General features: G+C 48.4%; 1 protein-coding gene across 3 annotated transcripts in view; it reads right to left on the minus strand.

The window, feature by feature from the left end:
* Positions 1 to 243: 243 nt before the first annotated feature.
* The window catches only part of itpr3 (inositol 1,4,5-trisphosphate receptor, type 3), a 41,140-nt gene continuing 22,870 nt past the window's right edge, over positions 244 to 18,513 (minus strand). Inside the window, exons 24-61 of one of the 3 annotated variants that reach the window (XR_015117785.1) lie at positions 17,415 to 17,535; positions 16,374 to 16,428; positions 16,042 to 16,207; positions 15,507 to 15,674; positions 14,582 to 14,656; positions 13,682 to 13,801; positions 13,459 to 13,581; positions 12,914 to 13,114; positions 12,712 to 12,827; positions 12,343 to 12,478; positions 11,610 to 11,735; positions 11,417 to 11,542; positions 10,711 to 10,831; positions 10,453 to 10,634; positions 10,132 to 10,280; positions 9,891 to 9,999; positions 9,727 to 9,820; positions 9,316 to 9,491; positions 8,893 to 9,052; positions 8,603 to 8,820; positions 8,286 to 8,486; positions 6,876 to 6,986; positions 6,694 to 6,789; positions 6,382 to 6,483; positions 6,043 to 6,126; positions 5,803 to 5,913; positions 5,370 to 5,562; positions 5,021 to 5,140; positions 4,521 to 4,693; positions 4,143 to 4,307; positions 3,876 to 4,065; positions 3,611 to 3,709; positions 3,038 to 3,156; positions 2,775 to 2,940; positions 2,101 to 2,261; positions 1,872 to 2,033; positions 679 to 1,556; positions 244 to 444 (exon numbers count right to left, since the gene is read on the minus strand). Coding sequence is in view for 2 of the 3 variants with exons in the window: in XM_086212919.1 (XP_086069045.1) it covers positions 1,440 to 1,556; positions 1,872 to 2,033; positions 2,101 to 2,261; positions 2,775 to 2,940; positions 3,038 to 3,156; positions 3,611 to 3,709; positions 3,876 to 4,065; positions 4,143 to 4,307; positions 4,521 to 4,693; positions 5,021 to 5,140; positions 5,370 to 5,562; positions 5,803 to 5,913; positions 6,043 to 6,126; positions 6,382 to 6,483; positions 6,694 to 6,789; positions 6,876 to 6,986; positions 8,286 to 8,486; positions 8,603 to 8,820; positions 8,893 to 9,052; positions 9,316 to 9,491; positions 9,727 to 9,820; positions 9,891 to 9,999; positions 10,132 to 10,280; positions 10,453 to 10,634; positions 10,711 to 10,831; positions 11,417 to 11,542; positions 11,610 to 11,735; positions 12,343 to 12,478; positions 12,712 to 12,827; positions 12,914 to 13,114; positions 13,459 to 13,581; positions 13,682 to 13,801; positions 14,582 to 14,656; positions 15,507 to 15,674; positions 16,042 to 16,207; positions 16,374 to 16,428; positions 17,415 to 17,535 (5,112 nt within the window). In the remaining variant the exon portion in view is untranslated. Of the gene's footprint in view, positions 445 to 512; positions 1,557 to 1,871; positions 2,034 to 2,100; positions 2,262 to 2,774; positions 2,941 to 3,037; positions 3,157 to 3,610; positions 3,710 to 3,875; positions 4,066 to 4,142; positions 4,308 to 4,520; positions 4,694 to 5,020; positions 5,141 to 5,369; positions 5,563 to 5,802; positions 5,914 to 6,042; positions 6,127 to 6,381; positions 6,484 to 6,693; positions 6,790 to 6,875; positions 6,987 to 8,285; positions 8,487 to 8,602; positions 8,821 to 8,892; positions 9,053 to 9,315; positions 9,492 to 9,726; positions 9,821 to 9,890; positions 10,000 to 10,131; positions 10,281 to 10,452; positions 10,635 to 10,710; positions 10,832 to 11,416; positions 11,543 to 11,609; positions 11,736 to 12,342; positions 12,479 to 12,711; positions 12,828 to 12,913; positions 13,115 to 13,458; positions 13,582 to 13,681; positions 13,802 to 14,581; positions 14,657 to 15,506; positions 15,675 to 16,041; positions 16,208 to 16,373; positions 16,429 to 17,414; positions 17,536 to 18,513 lie in introns of those variants that run through there. The other 2 variants (XM_086212920.1, XM_086212919.1) reach the window with 2 other exon arrangements.

Here is an 18,513-nt window from a genome sequence, read left to right on the forward strand (position 1 = left end):
ACACACACACTCTCACACACAAACACACACACTCTCACACACACACACATACACACTCACACACACACTCTCACACACAAACACTCACACACACTCACACACACACTCACACACACACTCTCACACACACACTCACACACACTCTCACACACACTCTCACACACACACTCACACACACTCTCACACACACACTCACACACTCACACACACACACACACACACACACACACACACACACACACACACACACAGATAACCTGAGAACAATAATCTATTTACAGCCTGACATGGACACACAGACTCAGATGTTTCTATCTTCGTGAGGACCAGTACACCATCAGTGAGGACGTTTGGGTCTCTTTGACCTCTTCAAGGGTTGTGTGAGGGTTTGGACTTCAGAGCTGGTCTACAGACACGGTTTCCGCCGCTTCAGGTTAAAGTGACCTGTCACAAGAACAGATGAACCTTTTGTCTTAAGAGAAAAGCCTGCTTCTTTCTTTTAACTTGTTTTGTGTTGTCAGCCACAGAAACTGAGTTTTGACCTTAAATCATAAGCAATTTATTAAGAGAAATTATCTAAAACTTTGCACACAAAAAGTAAAACCCTACAGAAAATGAAACCAGCAAACCAGCAACCAGTGGAACAACAACCCAGAAAAATCCCTTCCACTTACAAACCTGTTTAATTGAATCAGGGACAGGTTTCTCCTTCCTGGAGGTCTCCACGTTGCTCCAGTTTGTGACATCTTCAGCATAAAGGGTTAAAGTGTGTAAGTCATCTTATTATATTAATTCCTATCTTTGTTGGTGTATATTGAACATTAATCTTATTATATATTCTATTTAAATGACGTGATGAACTCTAGATTTGTAGTAATCAGTCAGATATGCAGTCTTGAGGCTGAACTCAGGAGTCTGGGTGTTCACGGAGAGGCGAGGCTGCTGAGGCAGCAGCACAGACAAACATGACCTTCGTTCTTCAGAGCAAATATCAGTGCAACTGTCAGGTCTTGCTGACATCATCGTCCTTGCCGCTCCCCCTGCACCATCAACACGAGTAAAAGTACACGTTTTACAACAAGTGCTTCACTTGTACTCCAGTGTCTCAACTTTCAGTGTTAAAAAAACAAAGAGGAACTTTCAACTCCATAAATACGTCAATAATCATAAAAACTAGAAGATTAAAGTTACAACTGGCTTGAACTCATAACTCAACATTCAGAACTGAACCAGGGTCAGCTGTGATGTCACAGAGCGCCCTCTGCTGGACTGATGGAACTACCTGAGCCCCGGTGTCTCTATCAGCCGAGCTCGGCTCTCGTACGTTCATCAGCTTAACACACGAACATTTCTAGTGTTGTAATGGAGGATCGCCAGTCCAGCAGGCTGCAGTGAGCAGGCGAGTCACACCAGCTGGATCCTGGTGATCCCCCGTCTCTCTAGGGTTTGAGGATCTGGTGGTTTCCCCCAGCGGCGCTGGGAGGAAGAGCAGCGCTGGCCCCCTGCTGGACGTCCACGAAGCCCATTCTCTGCCTCCTCTTCCTCTGCTCCGTCATCTGCAGCACAACAAAGACGCCGAGTCACCGACTCGCCCTTCCAAGGTGTCCTGGTCCTGGCTTGTTCTGCCCCCCGCCACCCTCCCCACTGCCCCCTGGACTCCCCCAAACTTCCTCCCTCACATGTGGAGTCTCCCAGGGCTTCCAACCCGACCACCCAGCCAGACTGTTTTTATTCCTTTTCTCTGCTTGGAAAATCTGTTTGCGGAAGAAATACTGTGTTCAACAAGCTGCTCTAAGACAGGAACAACGGCTTGAGTCGGAACCCCAGGATCAAAGACGGACACTAGCGGGTTGAACCGGCGAGCCTCATACCTGCTCCTTCAGCTCCACCAGCTGACTGGTCAGAGTCGTCACCACCTTCATGGTAGATGCCAGTTTGTCCTGTAACATCCTCATCTCGTTCTGCTCTCCGTCGCCATCGGTTACCACAAGAGACATGGCCTGCATCCGTGGAAACCAGTCCAGGTTGTTATTCTGAAACACAAGTAGCAGGTCAACCTCTTCAGGGAGAGCAGAGCGGGTCGCTCACGTGATCTCTTACCTTGATCATGTGAGCCACGTAGCTCTCGGGTCCCGTGTAGTCTGTCTTGTTTTTCTCGCGCACCAGGACGATGAAGTACAGGTAGTTCCAGATGTTGTGCTCCAGCTTGATGTGCTCCTCAAACGACACCGTCTTATTGTCAAACTTGTCTCGCTCCAGACCTGCGGAGACAGGCCAGCGTGCGTCACGTCTGACTTTGTTCCTTTGTCTTCATAGTATTACAGGCGTACTCGTTGTATCTGAAATACAACCTTTGTTCCCAAGTTAGAAAACATTAAGTATCATCATCTAACATGATGACCCAGCGGGGGGCGTGACCATGACCTCAACCCTCATTGATGTGACAGTGACGCCACCTGATGATGTCACCTGCACAGGGGGTGTCACTTTCATAAAGAAGGATAGCTTCCTGAGGGGTGTCGTGGGTCCACATATAAGAGACGACAAGAGTCCAATTATGGACTTCCAAGTGTTTTGTATGACACAAATCAAGCCCTGCCCCATCTATCCGCCAATCATCTGTTGCACTACAACATATCCAGCCAACTGCATTGGCTGTTAGCAGGAAGCAGCAGGTGAAGAAAAGGTTACTGGATATGTGTACAGAATTTCTTCCCCTGTCTTGATTACATGTTCATTCCTGCAGTGACATCATTGCTACTGACTCCACCCACCACATATGAAGCATGTGGTCTTCAGGACCTCCTCCTTCTTCTGCTTCTCACTCCTCAAGTCAGCAAACGTGTCAATGATGACACCAAAGATCAAGTTGAGAACGATGATGATGACGATGAAGTAGAACAACAAGTCGTATACCACACGGGCGGGAAACAAGGGCTCCTACACACACACACACACACACACACACACACACACACACACACACGCTTCAAAAACTAAAATGTTGATGATAAAAAGTAAAACAAAGCTTGTTTACGTTCTTCGAGGGTTGTCGTAGAACATCACCAACTCCACCGCCATTCCTCAGGCCGTGATTCAACACCGTGACGATGCACATCAGCAGAGTGTCACACGCCCGCTCTGACGTGGACTCCTCTGTGAAACAAGCGTCAGTGTTTGTGTCAGTACAGGAACAGGAAGTCCTGAGCTTGCTGCTTCTACGACTCGTGCAAAATTCCAGCTGTTTGATCCTAAAGTGGTTCCACGCTAACGTAGCCGTAGCTACTCTGGTACACGAGGTCTGACCCTGAAAACTACATTCCTGAGTAGTTGTACACACAAGTTTCAAGTATGACTTCAATCATTGAACTATTTCCTGTAAAGAAACAGGAGAGTTTCCTACTTGCAGCCTTCAGCCAAGGTGAAGTTAAATACCTCTGGAATCCTTTTATTTTCCCACAAGAGAGAAATGTATTTTGTAGCCTGCAACTGCTGTGATGCTGATACAACTCCTCCTGTCAATCACTCCTAGCTTCAGCAAAGCTAACATTCGTTAGCCTGCTTACTGGCACCACTGAGCTACATCTCTGTGGTTTTGATCTGAACTCACCGTCGTCCTCAGTGACGGCGTTGGTTTCTGCGGTGCAGGTGACTCCGTCTGCCGAACACGAGTTGAGGAAATCCTGAGAGGCTTCGCTCTGCTGGGGGGCTGAGACATAACAGTCACTGGTCAACATGCAGGGACAGGACCAGTTCAAACATCTGCATCACGTCCACGTAAACCAGGGCCAGCTGGCGTTGATACAGAACCACCATCAACAGGACTACTTCTAATGCTGCGGGATGACATGATTGATTACGGACTATGGGGTAACCTGCAGCAATCTGTGGCAGAGGGTCGACCTCCATGATGAAGTCATCTTTGAGACAGAGGAAGCCAACGATAGAGAAGAGGTAGACAAGGATGAGAGCAAGCAGCGCCGTCAGCAGGATGGAGCGACCGTTGCGAGTCACGCTTTTGATCACGTTGAAGAGCGTCTCCTCCCGGTAGATCAGGTCGAACAACTGAGGACACGTGGGGGGGTGAGAACACCTTCTGGGTCATGTAGGGTTCTTGTGAGTGATGCAAGCATGCGGCGTACCAGGATGCTGTAGAAGAGCTCATGGACAAAGAGGCCCAGGGTGGAGGTGAGGACATACGCCAGGTGGTACAGGAACTCCACGTCCATCACCATGGCCTTGTAGCCCATGATGAACGTCCCGTTGTTCCCCACAAAACTCACCACAAACACCACCTTGTTGATCAGCTGCAGGTAGAAAGGAGCACAGAGCACCCCGCCCCCCGACAGACATGTTGGAACATTGGTACACTCGGCTCATCGAATCTCAAGTCAACATTCTTTTCAACAGAAAGTCAATGAAGCAACCGCAAACTGGACAGGGTCCTCAAAGTCAGTGAGTTGTCGCCCCACATGTGGCCCTGTGCCCCGGGGGTGGATGGGTAATGGAACTGGTCTTACGTTGAGCGAACCCAGGAGGATGAGCGTGTTCCCGATGCCCAGGTGGTAGATGGACCTGAGGATCAGAGCCAGAGTCAGCGGCTGGAGACCGTAACGCTGTGAGAACAAGCCCAGGACCGAGAGACCTGTCAGAACCCAGAAGAGCATCAGGAGGAGGGAGTCGTCGATTGCTCCTAAGGGCACAGGGAGGAGACAAGAAGAGCAGGAAGCAGGGAGAGGGGAGGAGGAGGGAGGAGAGAAGAACAAGACATTTTTAGAGTCCCTTCACCTGTCTCCATCGTGACTCAGTAGTCGTCAAAAAGACTGAATGATCTGAACCTCACTTCACTTCTGGAAACCTGCAAAGGAACCATCTGACTCCGCCTCCTTATGTTCTTGTTCCTCTCTGACTTCATCAGATTTTCACCAATACACTTGAACTTTTTTGTACATCAAAAGTAAAAACACAATTTCCTTGCTTAGTGGTGCGACCGTACGGGGCGGGACAGCTGTGTCTGTACCTTGTCCTGAGTCATAGGGGTAAAAGAACGCGATGATGAGGTTGATGAAGACTGCGAGGTTAAAGGAGATGGTTCCCCACAGAGTCATCCTCCTAGAGAACCAGTACAAGAGTGGCATACCTGCAACACACACACACACACACACACACACACACACACACACACAGTGATCAGTTTGTCATGTGAGGTGAGAAGTACATAGTGGGGGGAGGGGGGTCCTCAGACACCTTCAGACCTGGTTTGTTTAGGTGAAGCCATTATGTCTTCACGTCCTCACAGCTGTAGAGAGACAAATGTGTGTGTGTGTGTGTGTGTGTGTCTGTGTGTGTCTGTCTGTCTGTTTACTCACTCCGAAGCTTTTTCTGCCATTCCATCTCTCCATGCAGGAAGGAAGTTTGTTCAAAGAAGTGCGTGACCTTTGACCCCTGCTCATCTTGCTCAGTAGTGTTGAAGACACGGAACTTGGACTCTTCAGTCAGGAACTCACAGATGGGATGAACGGGAAAGACAATCTGCTCCATGCTGCGGTCCTCACGCACGATCTGGACACACACACACACACACACACACACACACACACACACACACACACACACACACACACACACACACACACACACACAGGTACAAAATTTCACAATTTACACAAATTTCCCCGTTGTGGGATCAATAAAGTTCTATCTATATATCTAGGTATATATTTGTGATGGCACATTTAACACAAGGTATACTTGTACTAGTAGTACCACTGGTACCAGTAGATGTAGTAGTCGTAGTGGTACCTCTATTTGAGCAGTCAGCTGGTCGTAGAACTCCAGGGGATCTTGTTCCACCACGTCAGCTGGAGTGGACGACTTCAACATCTGAGACAGCGGACGGTTGTTCAGGTTCAGCTGCAACACAAACACATAAACACTCAATCAGCATCACAGTCAGACCTTCAGAACCTGACAGGAACCAGCAGATCAAGAGAGGCAGTTAGAGCTTGGATCTGGAACTGGGTTGGAGGGTTGGAGGGTTACCATGGATGAGATGCCTTCATCTCCCTCTTTGTTCTTCCTCAGAGGTTTCAGGAGGTTCTGCAGCACCTTGTTGTGTCGGGCCAGCTGGACACAAACAGCTGCATTACAATGGCAACAACAACAACAACACAGCAGCAACAACAACAGCAGCAAAAGCAACAACAACAAAAGCAACAACAGCAACAGGAACAACAACAGAAAACTCTGCAACAACAGTAACTTAAGTCTGTCTACAGAAGCTGAGAGTAGCCAAGTTTTTAGTTACTGTCGGCAAAAAAACGTCCACAGACAAAGGTGACACGTCGGAGTGGGAGGGGCTTGTGACCACCTCACAGCTACCTGCTGAGCCAGGATGTAGATGTTGTGTCCCACCTCACGAGGAGAAACCTCCACCCCCTCATACTCACTCTCCTGATGATACGCCCTCTTTATCACCTCCACCTGCACACACACACACACACACACACACAAACAGACAAATGAAGATGTTAAAATTTACATAATAAAAAATATGATTTGTTCAATTATTATATAGATGAATGATTTACTTAATTATTAAACAAGGGAATAAATCAAATTTTCTACAAAAGAAATCTAAGTGCAATGTGGGAGTGGTTCTGACAAATGTTTGAGTAGTTAGGACACACCCACCAGCTCTCGAGGACGGAGATTGAACAGGATTCTCTCGGCGTTCTCGCTGTCATGACGACTCTCCATCAATGCCAAAAGCAACTTGGACGCGTTGTCCTGGCAACCAAGACAATAACAGCAGCAGTCAATCTACAGGTCCAACAGGAAGTGGGCGTGACCGAGATGCTAGTAAAACAACGTACCTTCAGTTGCAGCACCATCTCCATCTGGTAGCGACACAGCGGGCTGATGTCGTTCAGGATCAGAGCCGTGATGATGTCGATGCCGTTAGACTCGTGTGTCACAATGCATGTCTGAAACACAACACACGTTTCCATGACAACTACATCATGCCACCATCTTCTTCAGGGCCTTTGAAAGCCCTGCAGCTCGCTCTCAGCTCTCTTGGTGAATGAGTTGCTTGGTCACTTTGGCACCCTCACTGGCTACTAAACATGTTAAATCAGTTTAAAGTTTTAATATTAAAGTTTTGCATTAATTGTTGTGTTGCCAGGCGGCAGCAAGAAGGTTGTGGATGGAGTCCCGGCTGCAGCACGGGGTCTTTCTGGGTGAGTCTCCATGTTCTCCCTGTTCCTGCTGGGTTCTCTCTGGTACTCCAGCTTCCTCCACAGTCCAAAGACATCAAGAGGGACCAGGTTAATCCAGACTCTAAATTGACCGTAGGCGTGGCTGGGAGAGCCAATGGTTGTCTGTCTCTATGTGTTGGCCCTGCCATGGACTGGTGACCTGTCCAGGGGGAAGGCTGCTGGGATAGGCTCCACCCCCACCACCCTCAACAAGAGAAGAGGGGGAACATGGAGGGAGGGATGGATGGATGGATGGAGGGACGGACAGATGGATGCACGGATGAATGGATGGATGGATACATGGACAGATGGACGGATGCATGGATGGATGGATAGATGGATGATGGATGGATGCATGGATGGATGGATAGATGGATGGATGGATGATGGGTGGAGGGATGGATGGACGGACGGATGGATGGATGATGGGTGGAGGGATGGATGGACGGACGGATGGATGCACGAATGAATGGATGGATGGATGGATGGATCGATGCATGGATGGATGCATGCATGAATGGAATGACAGAGGGATGCATGGATGCATGGATGCATGCATGCACGCATGCATGCATCCATGCAGATGGACGTTATGTTGGAGCAAATATGTCAGAACATTTCCAAGGTGAACCAATGGTCTTCCTGCCTCTGTGGTTCTATCTCCTTGGTTCTGCTACCTGGTTCTCCTGGCATGGCCCCTGGCAGTACTCAGTGAGGGTACCACCCATGCATCCATCCATGCATGCATGGATGGATAGATGGATGCATGCATGCATGCATGCATGGGTGGATGCATGGATAGATGGATGGGTGGGCGCATGCATGGGTGGATGGATGGATGGACGCATGCATGCATGGGTGGATGGATTGATGCATGGATGGATGGATGGACGCATGCATGCATGCATGAATCCATGGATGGACATTATGTTGGAGCAAATATGTCAGAACATTTCCAGGGAGAACCAATGGTCTTCCTGCCTCTTTGGTTCTATCTCCTTGGTTCTATCTCCTTGGTTCTGCTACCTGGTTCTCCTGGCATGGCCCCTGGCAGTACTCAGTGAGGGTCTCCAGGGTCTGTGTGATCAGGTGGACATTGGATTCGTTGATGTAGAGGCCAAGCAGACCCAGACCCCCTGTGGTGCTGCCACACATGATATCCAGGAACTGGAGGGTCTCACACACCAGGTTGTAGTTGGTCTTATTGTTCTGACAACGCAGGAAGTTCTGAAACACAAACAGGAATGTACTTTAAACCCTCTAGCTGTCAGGACCTGAACAAGGTTCTGTGGATGTTAATGTGGGGGCTTTCGGGTTGGTACTGTTAGGGGGTCCCGACTAACCTGAAGGTCCTGGTTGTGGTTCTCACACAGCAGCTGCAGGAACCTCAGGATGGGCTTCATGATGGTGACAGCAGGTCCCATCTCCGTCTCCACCTCCCTGTGCTCTGAGACTGGCTGGGTGGGCAGGGACGAGGCGCCTGTTACTGGGGCGATGGACTGACCCTGGACCAGCAGTGGGTGACCTCCTGAACCAGGAAGTACTAGTGTTGACGAAGAACCTTTGCGGTAGACACATGTGTTTAGTATGATCGGATAGAGGGGCGTGCAAGCAATGAGCCAGACGTTCTCACCGTTCTCCAGCTCCTTCTCACTGGCCTTGTGTGTCATCTCGCCAACGTTCACCGACACCGTTGCTTTGATGTCCATCTGAGCTTCTTTCATCCTATCATGCAGAACCTTGAAGAACTTCTCCGACTTGTTGTCTCCCATCATCAGCTTGTAGAAGGAGTTCTGAGGACAGAAACGGCTCACTGACGGCATTCAGACCCCCCCCATCCCCTGACCTCTAACCTCCTCTCATGCCACAATCAGGTTCAGGTTCTCCTTAACATATTACTGGGTTCTATGAGTAGATAGATAGATATCTGAAGAGCACTGAACAAATACAGATAGTGAAACCGTCTTGAGTGTTTGCGGCGTCCTGGCTGCGATGGCGAGGAGGCTCATGGGTCTCGCTGACCTCAGTAACAGTGTAAAGGTGATTAGAGGTGAACCTGGATCTCGGTGTTGCCGCCCTCCAGCAGACAGATGGCCAGCTGGATGCTCTCCTGGAAGATCTTGTCATTCTTGGTGCTCATCACAAGGTCTGTAAACAGCTTGGTTCCTCCCTCTCTGTCCAGACGACACTGCACCGCAGCCACCGCCGCCCAGTCACGCTCCTGCTCGCTGCCTGGCACATAGATGTAACGTTATAGGACCACACCAGGAAACACAAAGTCTTCAAATTCAAGGATTTTTCAGCTGTCACTCATAAAAGTTTTACAGAAGGCTGTCATTTTGATGCGGATGCAGGAAGAGAACATGAATGACAGAAAAAGGAATCGACTCAATATTATAACTCAGTATTTAGTGTCAGCAAGGAGGCGTCGGCACACAAGAAGCTAAGGAACAACAAGGTGTCCAACCAGCAGCACCGAGTTCCACCAGCTCAGCCTTGGCGTTGTTCTTCTTGTTCATAAACAGGTAGTTCTGCAGCAGAACCTTCCGCAGCGATAGTCCCTGGAACAACATGAGAACATCAGCTTCTGTGTCGACATGCGATGCTGCCGGGCGACGAGAGTCAACCAACCTTTTCATCAAAGTCCAGAGTTCTGATCAGCATCTCCTGCAGCGTCCTCAGCACCTTGATACACAACTTCTCCTCAGTGGACATCAACGCCTTAGTGTGCTGGATCAGCCTGCGCGTGCACGCGCGCGCACACACACACACACACACACACACACACACACACACACAGGCATTATCTTCTGCTTCTCTGACAGTAATACAGATGAGTATTGTTGTACTCTACGTATGTGTGTATTTGTACTTGGAGATGAAGCCGCCGGACTCGCAGCGCTGGCGAGCGTCTGTTCCCTCCAGGAAGAGCAGCTCAGGCTGGTGGAGAACATCCACTAGGACGGACAGCTCAGCGTTCACCAGTGGCTTCAGACGTTCCTCCAGAGTGTTGATGATGTCCTGGAGTACACACACACACACACACACACACACACACACACACACACACACACACACACACACACACACACACCTAGATCACAGGCGAGATCCATGTGTCATCTCTACATGGTGGGAGGAGTCAGGCCCCTCGTAAGCTGTCTCTGGATCACCTGGGTAGACACCAGCGTACCTGCAGCTTCTCGATGATGTTCTTGTAGTCCCAGGGGTTGCTGGGGGTGATGGGCCTGGACGAGCGAGAGGACGATTTGTAGTTGGCGTTGGAGCGAGACAGCGAGCTGAGAGCAGAGCTGGACAACATGCAGCTGATCTGAGCCTCCAGGTCCAGGGGAAGCGAGATGGAGCGACTCTTTGCTGGAGACACATTCAGTCAACACGTCGTTACCTTTACATTTGCTGGCCGGCGGTGGATGGATAGGAGTGTGGTCACCTGTCATGGCCAGCGTCTTGATGCAGGACTCCACCTGTCCCCGGTGCTGCTGCTGCAGCCAGGGACAGTCCAGAAGTCTGACGGATGACTGCAGCAGCTGAGCAACGATGGTGTGATGACTCTGAAACACAAATCCCTCCGCTGTCACCTGCACGTACGACTCATAAGTGGGAGGTTCTCAGCGCTAGAGTGTCACTGTGCTGCCTGTTCCAATGAGAACATAATGATCAATGGAAACAGAACAAACAGATTTACAGCCTCATTTTTGAATGAGTTTAACCATCTTCTCATTCTTGTTTCCTCAGGTCTTGGATGTGAGCGGCTCTGCTCTGGAAAGAGTTGCATGTTGCAGGGATCCCTGTTTGCTGTGAATGAGCAAATTAATTCCTATATAACTGACAGCTTCATCAGGATATGAAAATCTTCCATTTCTTCTCCACAACCGCGTGGCCCACCTGTAGTCCCTTCCTGAACCACCAGGGGCTGCGATGCTGCTGGTCAAATCTGTGAGGAGAGTTTGATGCTTCGGCAGCACCGGGAAGATTTAAACACCTTTTTTGGTGATGTTTTAGAATGAAACTTAGAATAAAATGATTTTGATGGAATGTCACAGTCTGGTGATATTTGTGTTTGTTCATCCATGACACTTTAGAGATTTTAAAGATGATGAAAACATTGATGATGAAGATGTGATGATGGCGCTGACCTGCAGGGACGTGCTGTTCTCAGAGAACGGCGAGCTGAAGAAAGCACTGATGGTGTCAAAGACCACGTTGATGATGTACTTCTCCAAGATGGGATCAGACAGGCGTTTGTCTCGTTTACTACAAACCTGTGGAGGAGAAAGTGTTACTGATGGCGGAGCAGGCGTGTTGCTATGACAGCAGACTCCTGCTTACCCGGGCCATGTCCACGGTGAAGTCCTCAAACAGCTTCCAGATGTGGTTGGACGTGTAGATCTCCTTCATCTCCACCTCGGTGTCGACGTAGCAGTGATTGACGAAGTTCACATAGGCGACTTTCACCTGCGGACAGAAGTGAAGACGACGAAGAGGAGAAACATAAAAATGTGTAACTCACAAACACTGAGCGACGATTAGACTGAATTTAATCACACAAACTGATCAAAGGAAGCTGAGGGAGCGACATCATCATGATGATTTCTAGAAAGAAGGAATTCACCCTTCGACACGAGAAGAAAACAACTTTTAAAATCTTCATTTTCTGAATGTAGTTCTGGCTGGATGACTTCCAGGAGTGTGACAAGATGAACTCCAAGTGACCTCAATGTTTTCAGAAAGGTTCCAAGTTCTTACATTTAAATCAACACAGAAACGTCTACCTTAAACAAGAAATCCTACAATTATTATCTCCATCTTCATTGAGCGGAGGTCGCCGACGCCACGTGGCGAGACGGCAGCGTGGTCTTGAATCTGCATCTAAGTCTCAGCAAACTGTTGTTGTTCACAGAAGGAAGTTGTTAAAGCCTTTAAAGTCTGGACGGCGCCAGACGTTGGTGGACGAACACAACGGGGACATGACCTTGTCTGGTTTGACATGTGGAGGATGAGCACGCAACATTTAACAGGCTCTCAGGTGGAAGATCTAGAGGAGGTCTCCGTCTCCGCCCACCTCGGTGATGCAGTCCTCGTGCGTCACCACTCGGACCACATCCTCCAGCGGCAGCAGCGACGTACATTTGATCTCCGTGTAAACGTTCTTCCCTTCAGCACAGGCGGCCAGGAGCTCCACCAGAGAGATGTGATACCTGTGGGAGGGAAACAGCCTCAGCACCACCCTCGCCGAGGAGGACACACACTTCTGACATCACCAAACATCATCACACTCCTGGTGTCTGCTTTTCAGAGGAGTCATCAGCGACCATGTGCTTGGATCATCTCGCTGCTCATTGGTGGACTCTATTTGCCCCCCCACATTGAAGTGACTCCAGTGGTCCTGGTGCAACACATGCTACAACAGCAGCAAGGTTGCCATGGTTACCTGAGAGGGCTACTCTCACTGACTCCCTCCCGACTCTCTGCCATCAAATCAAGCATGATGTTGAAGGAGGCCTTGTCATTGTAGAAGACGACGACATCCTCGCCGGCGTTGGTTAGCTGGAGAGAAAACGTTAGCATACCTATGAGGGGGACGGCTGCTGACTGGGTTCTACCCATTGGACCTCTAAAGACCCGGGCCTCACCTCGGTCATGATCATGTCCTGGCATTTCTTCACATACTTGCCCTCGGCCTTGATGATGGTGTGGAGGAAGTTGAGGTACTGAACATGGCGGCCGTGCGTGGCCAGGCAATGGATGAAGTGCTGCAGGACGCTCTCAGAGATCTCGCTGCACAGCTGGTAGTTGTTACTGAAGATGTGCTGCACTGTCTCCGCCTCCTGCAGCTGCATAGAAGAGGAAGTGGTGAATAATCAGCAGTCAGCAGAACACCGCCCCCTGTTGGCTGGAAGGGTGAAGTGTGACCCAGCAGCTCGTTGGATCAGCTACTCGTTTGATCTGTAATATATTTTCATTTTTTTTCTTGGGTGTAGTTATCTGTTGATGTTATGAGCCTCAAGGTTGGCATACACCTGTAACACTCAATCTGCCCCCCAGCCCCTCCCCTTACTTGTTAGCTGTTTAACGACACCAATGTGTATCAAATCCCTTTTACATGTGAAATAATAAACAGAACCCCCAAAAATGTTTGCTTCCTGTTCCAGTCAGTGAAGTTCTAAAAGTAGCGTACTCCAGGGTTGAGGAAGAGGTTGAGGTTCTTGTGCAGCAGAGTTTGGTTCTCCTGGTTCCCCATACAGAACTTCTGCAGGAACAGGTGAGTGAACCTGATGATCTCCTGCATCTTCACATCATTCTGTCCAGAGAAGAGAGATTGGAGGAATCTGGTTTTACCTGGACAACATTTGGCTGAGCAGATGCTATGGAGGTCTGATCCAGACGGATTCAGGTCTTACCTGGTCGTAGGACACCTGTAGCAGGTCCAGCATGACTTTATGAGCTCCCATGTTCTTCAACAACCTCTGCTGCTTCTTCCAAACACCGCTGCTGCACATTTTATTCAACCTCTCCAGGATCTACGATACAGAGACGATGGACTGACCAACTGTAAAAATGCTCCAGAAGAATTTGTAAGTGGGACAAAGAAACGCGGAATCAGTTACTCGGCTTCTGCTGCATCGAGAGTTTAGAGGTGAGACATCAGAGCGCCACGTGTACTATGAACATCTGGAAGTGGACCTGGACTTCAAAGACACACCTTCACATGAGACAACTAAAGGTTATTTGTTCCAAAAACAAGTTTTGATATTTTTTCATATTAAAATTACACAAATGTGTTGTTAAATGGGATGAAACTGACATCAAAAACCAACAACGCAGCAGTGATCTGATGATGATCGGAGCGTCTGGGTTCTGCTGGATGATGCTCCTCATATGTCCGAACGATTTGTTGATCAGGAACAAATCTAACACTTCGTCCGTAATTGACTGATGGAATATTTGGCAAATGAAGTGAATTAATCCATAAAAACAACAGAGGCTGGTACACGTGTACGTCTCCATGGTAACACGCTCTCGATCACCATCTACAAACCAAACACGGAGGGTATTCATCAGCATGTGATTGCCTCTGTCTGATGCTGCTCTACAGTAGCCGTTTGAACTCAACAGTTAAATTATCCTGAGCAGTGAAAGCCACCGTCGCTGAAGCTGCAAAGACCAGAGCCAACATCACAGCCCCGCCCACAATCACTGATTGACAAGTGATCCCTGGGAAGTGCACAACGGAAACCCACAGCAACAGATTCTTAAATAAATGAACAAATATAAACAACAACAGAGACAAGTGTTCTGACCTCTTTGACCTGCTGGTAGTTCTCGTTGCTCTTTTCCAATTTGTCCTTCTTGGGTGTGGAGTCATCTAATGCCCCCTGGAGGATGCAGAAGGTACGACAGCATATGCTGGTCTCTGGGTTTGGTACTATATAATACACACTTGTACTACAAATGAAACTACTGCAAAAATATAGAAAATAAGAAAAACAAGCTGAAGTTCTGAAGTCATCACCAGGAATCCTGAGATCTGACCTCAGTCGCATCTCTGACTCAACTGACAGACCAACAAAAAAACTGATGACAAGAGGGAAGGAAGTTTATCCGGTTGTTTTAAAAAAAAAATTAAAACCTTTAAAATATAAACTCACCAACCAAAAAAACCACAACAAACAAGGCTGGAAAGTAAATCTATCAGGTGGTGAAAACCTGGCTGGTCAGATGAGTTGTAGCAAATAAAGATGGAGGGGAGGAGCTAAACACAGGCGCTCCATATCATCTTTATTATCAAGAATATTTCACAGTAGAATCCATAGAGAGATGGAGAGAGAGGAAGAGAGAAAGGGTGGTGTGAAAAGCTCAACTAAGTCTTGAGCTAAAGAACCACTTTCACCACCTCAGACACCAGCAAGCACCAGCAGCCCACCAGGATTAGTTGGTTAGTAACATGTAGAATATTACTAAAAGTTAGTCCTCTACAAAGAGAAATGACTCCTGTGTTGAACAAGTGAAAAATGAGTCTGTTACTGGTCATCAGGTTAGCTGGTTAAAGGTATTTACAGGATTTTGGGAAGATAGAATCATCAGCTGCTGACAGAATAAATGATCGATGGAGGGTTGTTAGGATTAGATATTAACATCAGCTGCAGGTATCTAACTAAAGCTGTATGCTGATGACACCGTTCTCCTCTCAAGAGAGCCTATAACCTTCCGCCTCCTGCTTCCTACCTCTCCTTTCTCTTTCTTCTCTTTCTTCTCTTTCTTTCCATCTCCTCCTCCCGTGCTTTTCTTCTCCACCCACAGCTCAGATTTCTCCACCAGCATCCGCAGACGATCCAGATCCGCTTTGATCAGCTTGTAGTTCTCCACATCCTGAGCCGAGATCAGCAGCTGGACCTGCACATGGGGAACAGATGGGTAAGACATAAGTGGCGTGGCGTGGCGTGGCGTGGCGTGGCGTGGCGTGGCGTGGCGTGGCACAGCATCATGTGGTGAAACATTGTCAAAAGTACTTCAAAGCTTCTCTTTTGTTTAGTGTGTGTTTTTAATCAAATCTCAGCATTTAGTCCTGACTGTATTTACACTGAATCTGATGTTAATTTAGTGTTAACTCCCACCTGCCCAGGTACTACAGGTGAAAATGAGCAATTCTGCTACAACCTGACGCCGCTCATCTCTTCTCTCCTGCATCATCTCTTCTCTTTCATTTAGACCAGAGTCCTGAATGTAACCCTGCTGCCAAGCTGAATGGTGACACCTGTACCTGTTTGAAGGTGTGCAGCACTTCCTGTCTCTGGCTGAAGTGCCTGAAAAGCAGCTGCAGGGCTCCAGACACCAGGGGAGGGTAGTCATGCATGGTGAGGTGAATCAGCACCCGCAGAAACATCCGACCACCTTCATCGTCCACCTCCAGGACACTGTTCCCTTTACTGGAAACACACACACACACACACACACACACACACACACACACACACACACACAGAAAACACACACACACACACATCAAGTAATGGGATCAATGCTGCTGACACAAGGTTTTGTGTTGGAAATATTGCTGATTATTCATCATACTCTGATTGGACAATTACTCACCCAACGCCGAACATGGCCTCTGCCTGCTCCCCAATGTGTTGAAGGTTGATGGTGGCTGAGGAGGGACAAACACAGGCGGCAATGAAGATGAGCCCCAGTTTAAAACACCGATATATTCACTGTTATTTTATTCAAATGCTGGAATTCCTGAACCAACACAGAAAATCAATGATGTCATTTTCAAGAGCATCCATGTCATGTGGTCTGGAGGCTCCAAATACTCCTCTTACACATTATTAATATACTTGATATGTTTAGTTTATATTGATATCATCCCTCCCTCCCTCCCTCCCTCCATCCACCCATCATTCATCCATCCATCCACCCATCATTCATCCATCCATCCACCCATCATTCATCCATCCAACTACCCATCATTCATCCATCCATCTACCCATCATTCATCCATCCATCCATCCATCCCTCCCTCCATCCATCCATCCGCCCATCATCCCTCCATCATCCATCCCTCCATGTTCTCCCTCTCCTCCTGTTCAGGGTGGTGGGGGTGGAGCCTATCCCAGCAGCCTTCCCCCTGGACAGGTCACCAGTCCATAGCAGGGCCAACACATAGAGACAGACAGCCATTGGCTCTCCCAGCCACGCCTACGGTCAATTTAGAGTCTGGATTAACCTGGTCCCTCTTGATGTCTTTGGACTGTGGAGGAAGCTGGAGTACCAGAGAGAACCCAGCAGGAACAGGGAGAACATGGAGACTCACCCAGAAAGACCCCGTGCTGCAGCCGGGGCTCCACCCACAACCTTCTTGCTGGGGGCCACAGTGAGGACCACTGCTCCACCCACAACCTTCTTGCTGGGGGCCACAGTGAGGACCACTGCTCCACCGGGCCGCCCTCGCTACGAATGTATGTGAGATAATTCAGTGATGAAGAGACTTAAACGGTAGGACGTGTCAGAAGGAGACAGCATGTTGCGTTGCCCCCGTCAATGTATTTCCAATCCTTTGTCCTCCAATGTTCCTTGTGTTTCTTGTTAACTCTAAGCTTAAAGTGTCAGTCTGAGGTGAAGAGTGCTGCCTACCCGCATGCTCCATGTTGGTGGTGGCATCAGCTTCACCCATCGGGTAAACCTCCACAAACTCCTTCTTGAAGACGGACAGCAAGAAGGACAGGCGATAGTCCAGGCGCACATTCAGGATGAACTAATCATGAGGAAATGTAACAAATCACAACCTGAACACTTTTCACAATAAAACAACCTTTTATCTTAAATGCTGCTTGAGGTTCGTGAGTCACGCTTGGGTTCATCGGTCCAGCGTTTGGCTCAATATCAAACCAGTTTGGAAGTGTTCAGACCAGCTCACCCTGTCTCAGTAATCTAATGTTGGCAATGGTGCAAAGGAATGTTTCAGTGGAAATTCCCATGAACTCATGTCCTTGTAATTGACCTTGTAGAGAACGAGAATCAAGGGTGTACTGGACATGCCTCTTCTTTTGGTTTTATTTGTTGTTTTTGATGAAATTTTTGGTTTAATTTGTTTTTTTTTTGGGAAGGGGGATGAAAGCTCAGAGCACTGTATTGCCAGCACTGAGGTTATGTTGTGTGATGCCCCAGGTCCCTTGTCCGTGTCATCTGTGTGTTGGCTGGTGGGCGTGTCCTTGTGTCTCTCTCCTGCAGGTGCAGTGATTTCCTCAGCCCACCTGGGCCCTGTGTGGCTGAGGTGATTTAAGCCCCTGCCATCACTCAGCTTCTCTCTCTTCTCCTCCAGGCACACCATGTGGGTTCTGGTGGTTTGTTCGGTTCTGTTGGTTTGATTTCCCTTTTGTTTTGTTCACACAGACAACACCGGCACACATGCACTCTACACACACACCCACACACTACACTACTGATCCTACTGATTTTCCACATCTCATTTTGTAATTCGTTCCTTTGTAATTCGGTCTCATTTGGTTTAATAAATCCGTTGTTTGTAATGTTACCGTGGTGTGGTCTCCCTTTTTGTTGTGTCCGTTGAGCCAGGTCATGACAGTTGCTATGCTTGTTTTGGAAAAAGTGTGCTCAAAGCACTGTTTCATAGTTAGTGAGCTAATGTGTGAAAATCTGAAAGGTTTGTGCATTGGACTTCACAATAATTATACTTGAAATAGAGACCTAGAACAGGTTTTATGGTTTGGGG

Source organism: Aulostomus chinensis, chromosome 9 (genome assembly GCF_037954235.1).
Source record: "Aulostomus chinensis isolate RoL2024-O1b breed Wild chromosome 9, RoL_Achi_v1.0, whole genome shotgun sequence".
NCBI lineage: Eukaryota > Metazoa > Chordata > Actinopteri > Syngnathiformes > Aulostomidae > Aulostomus > Aulostomus chinensis.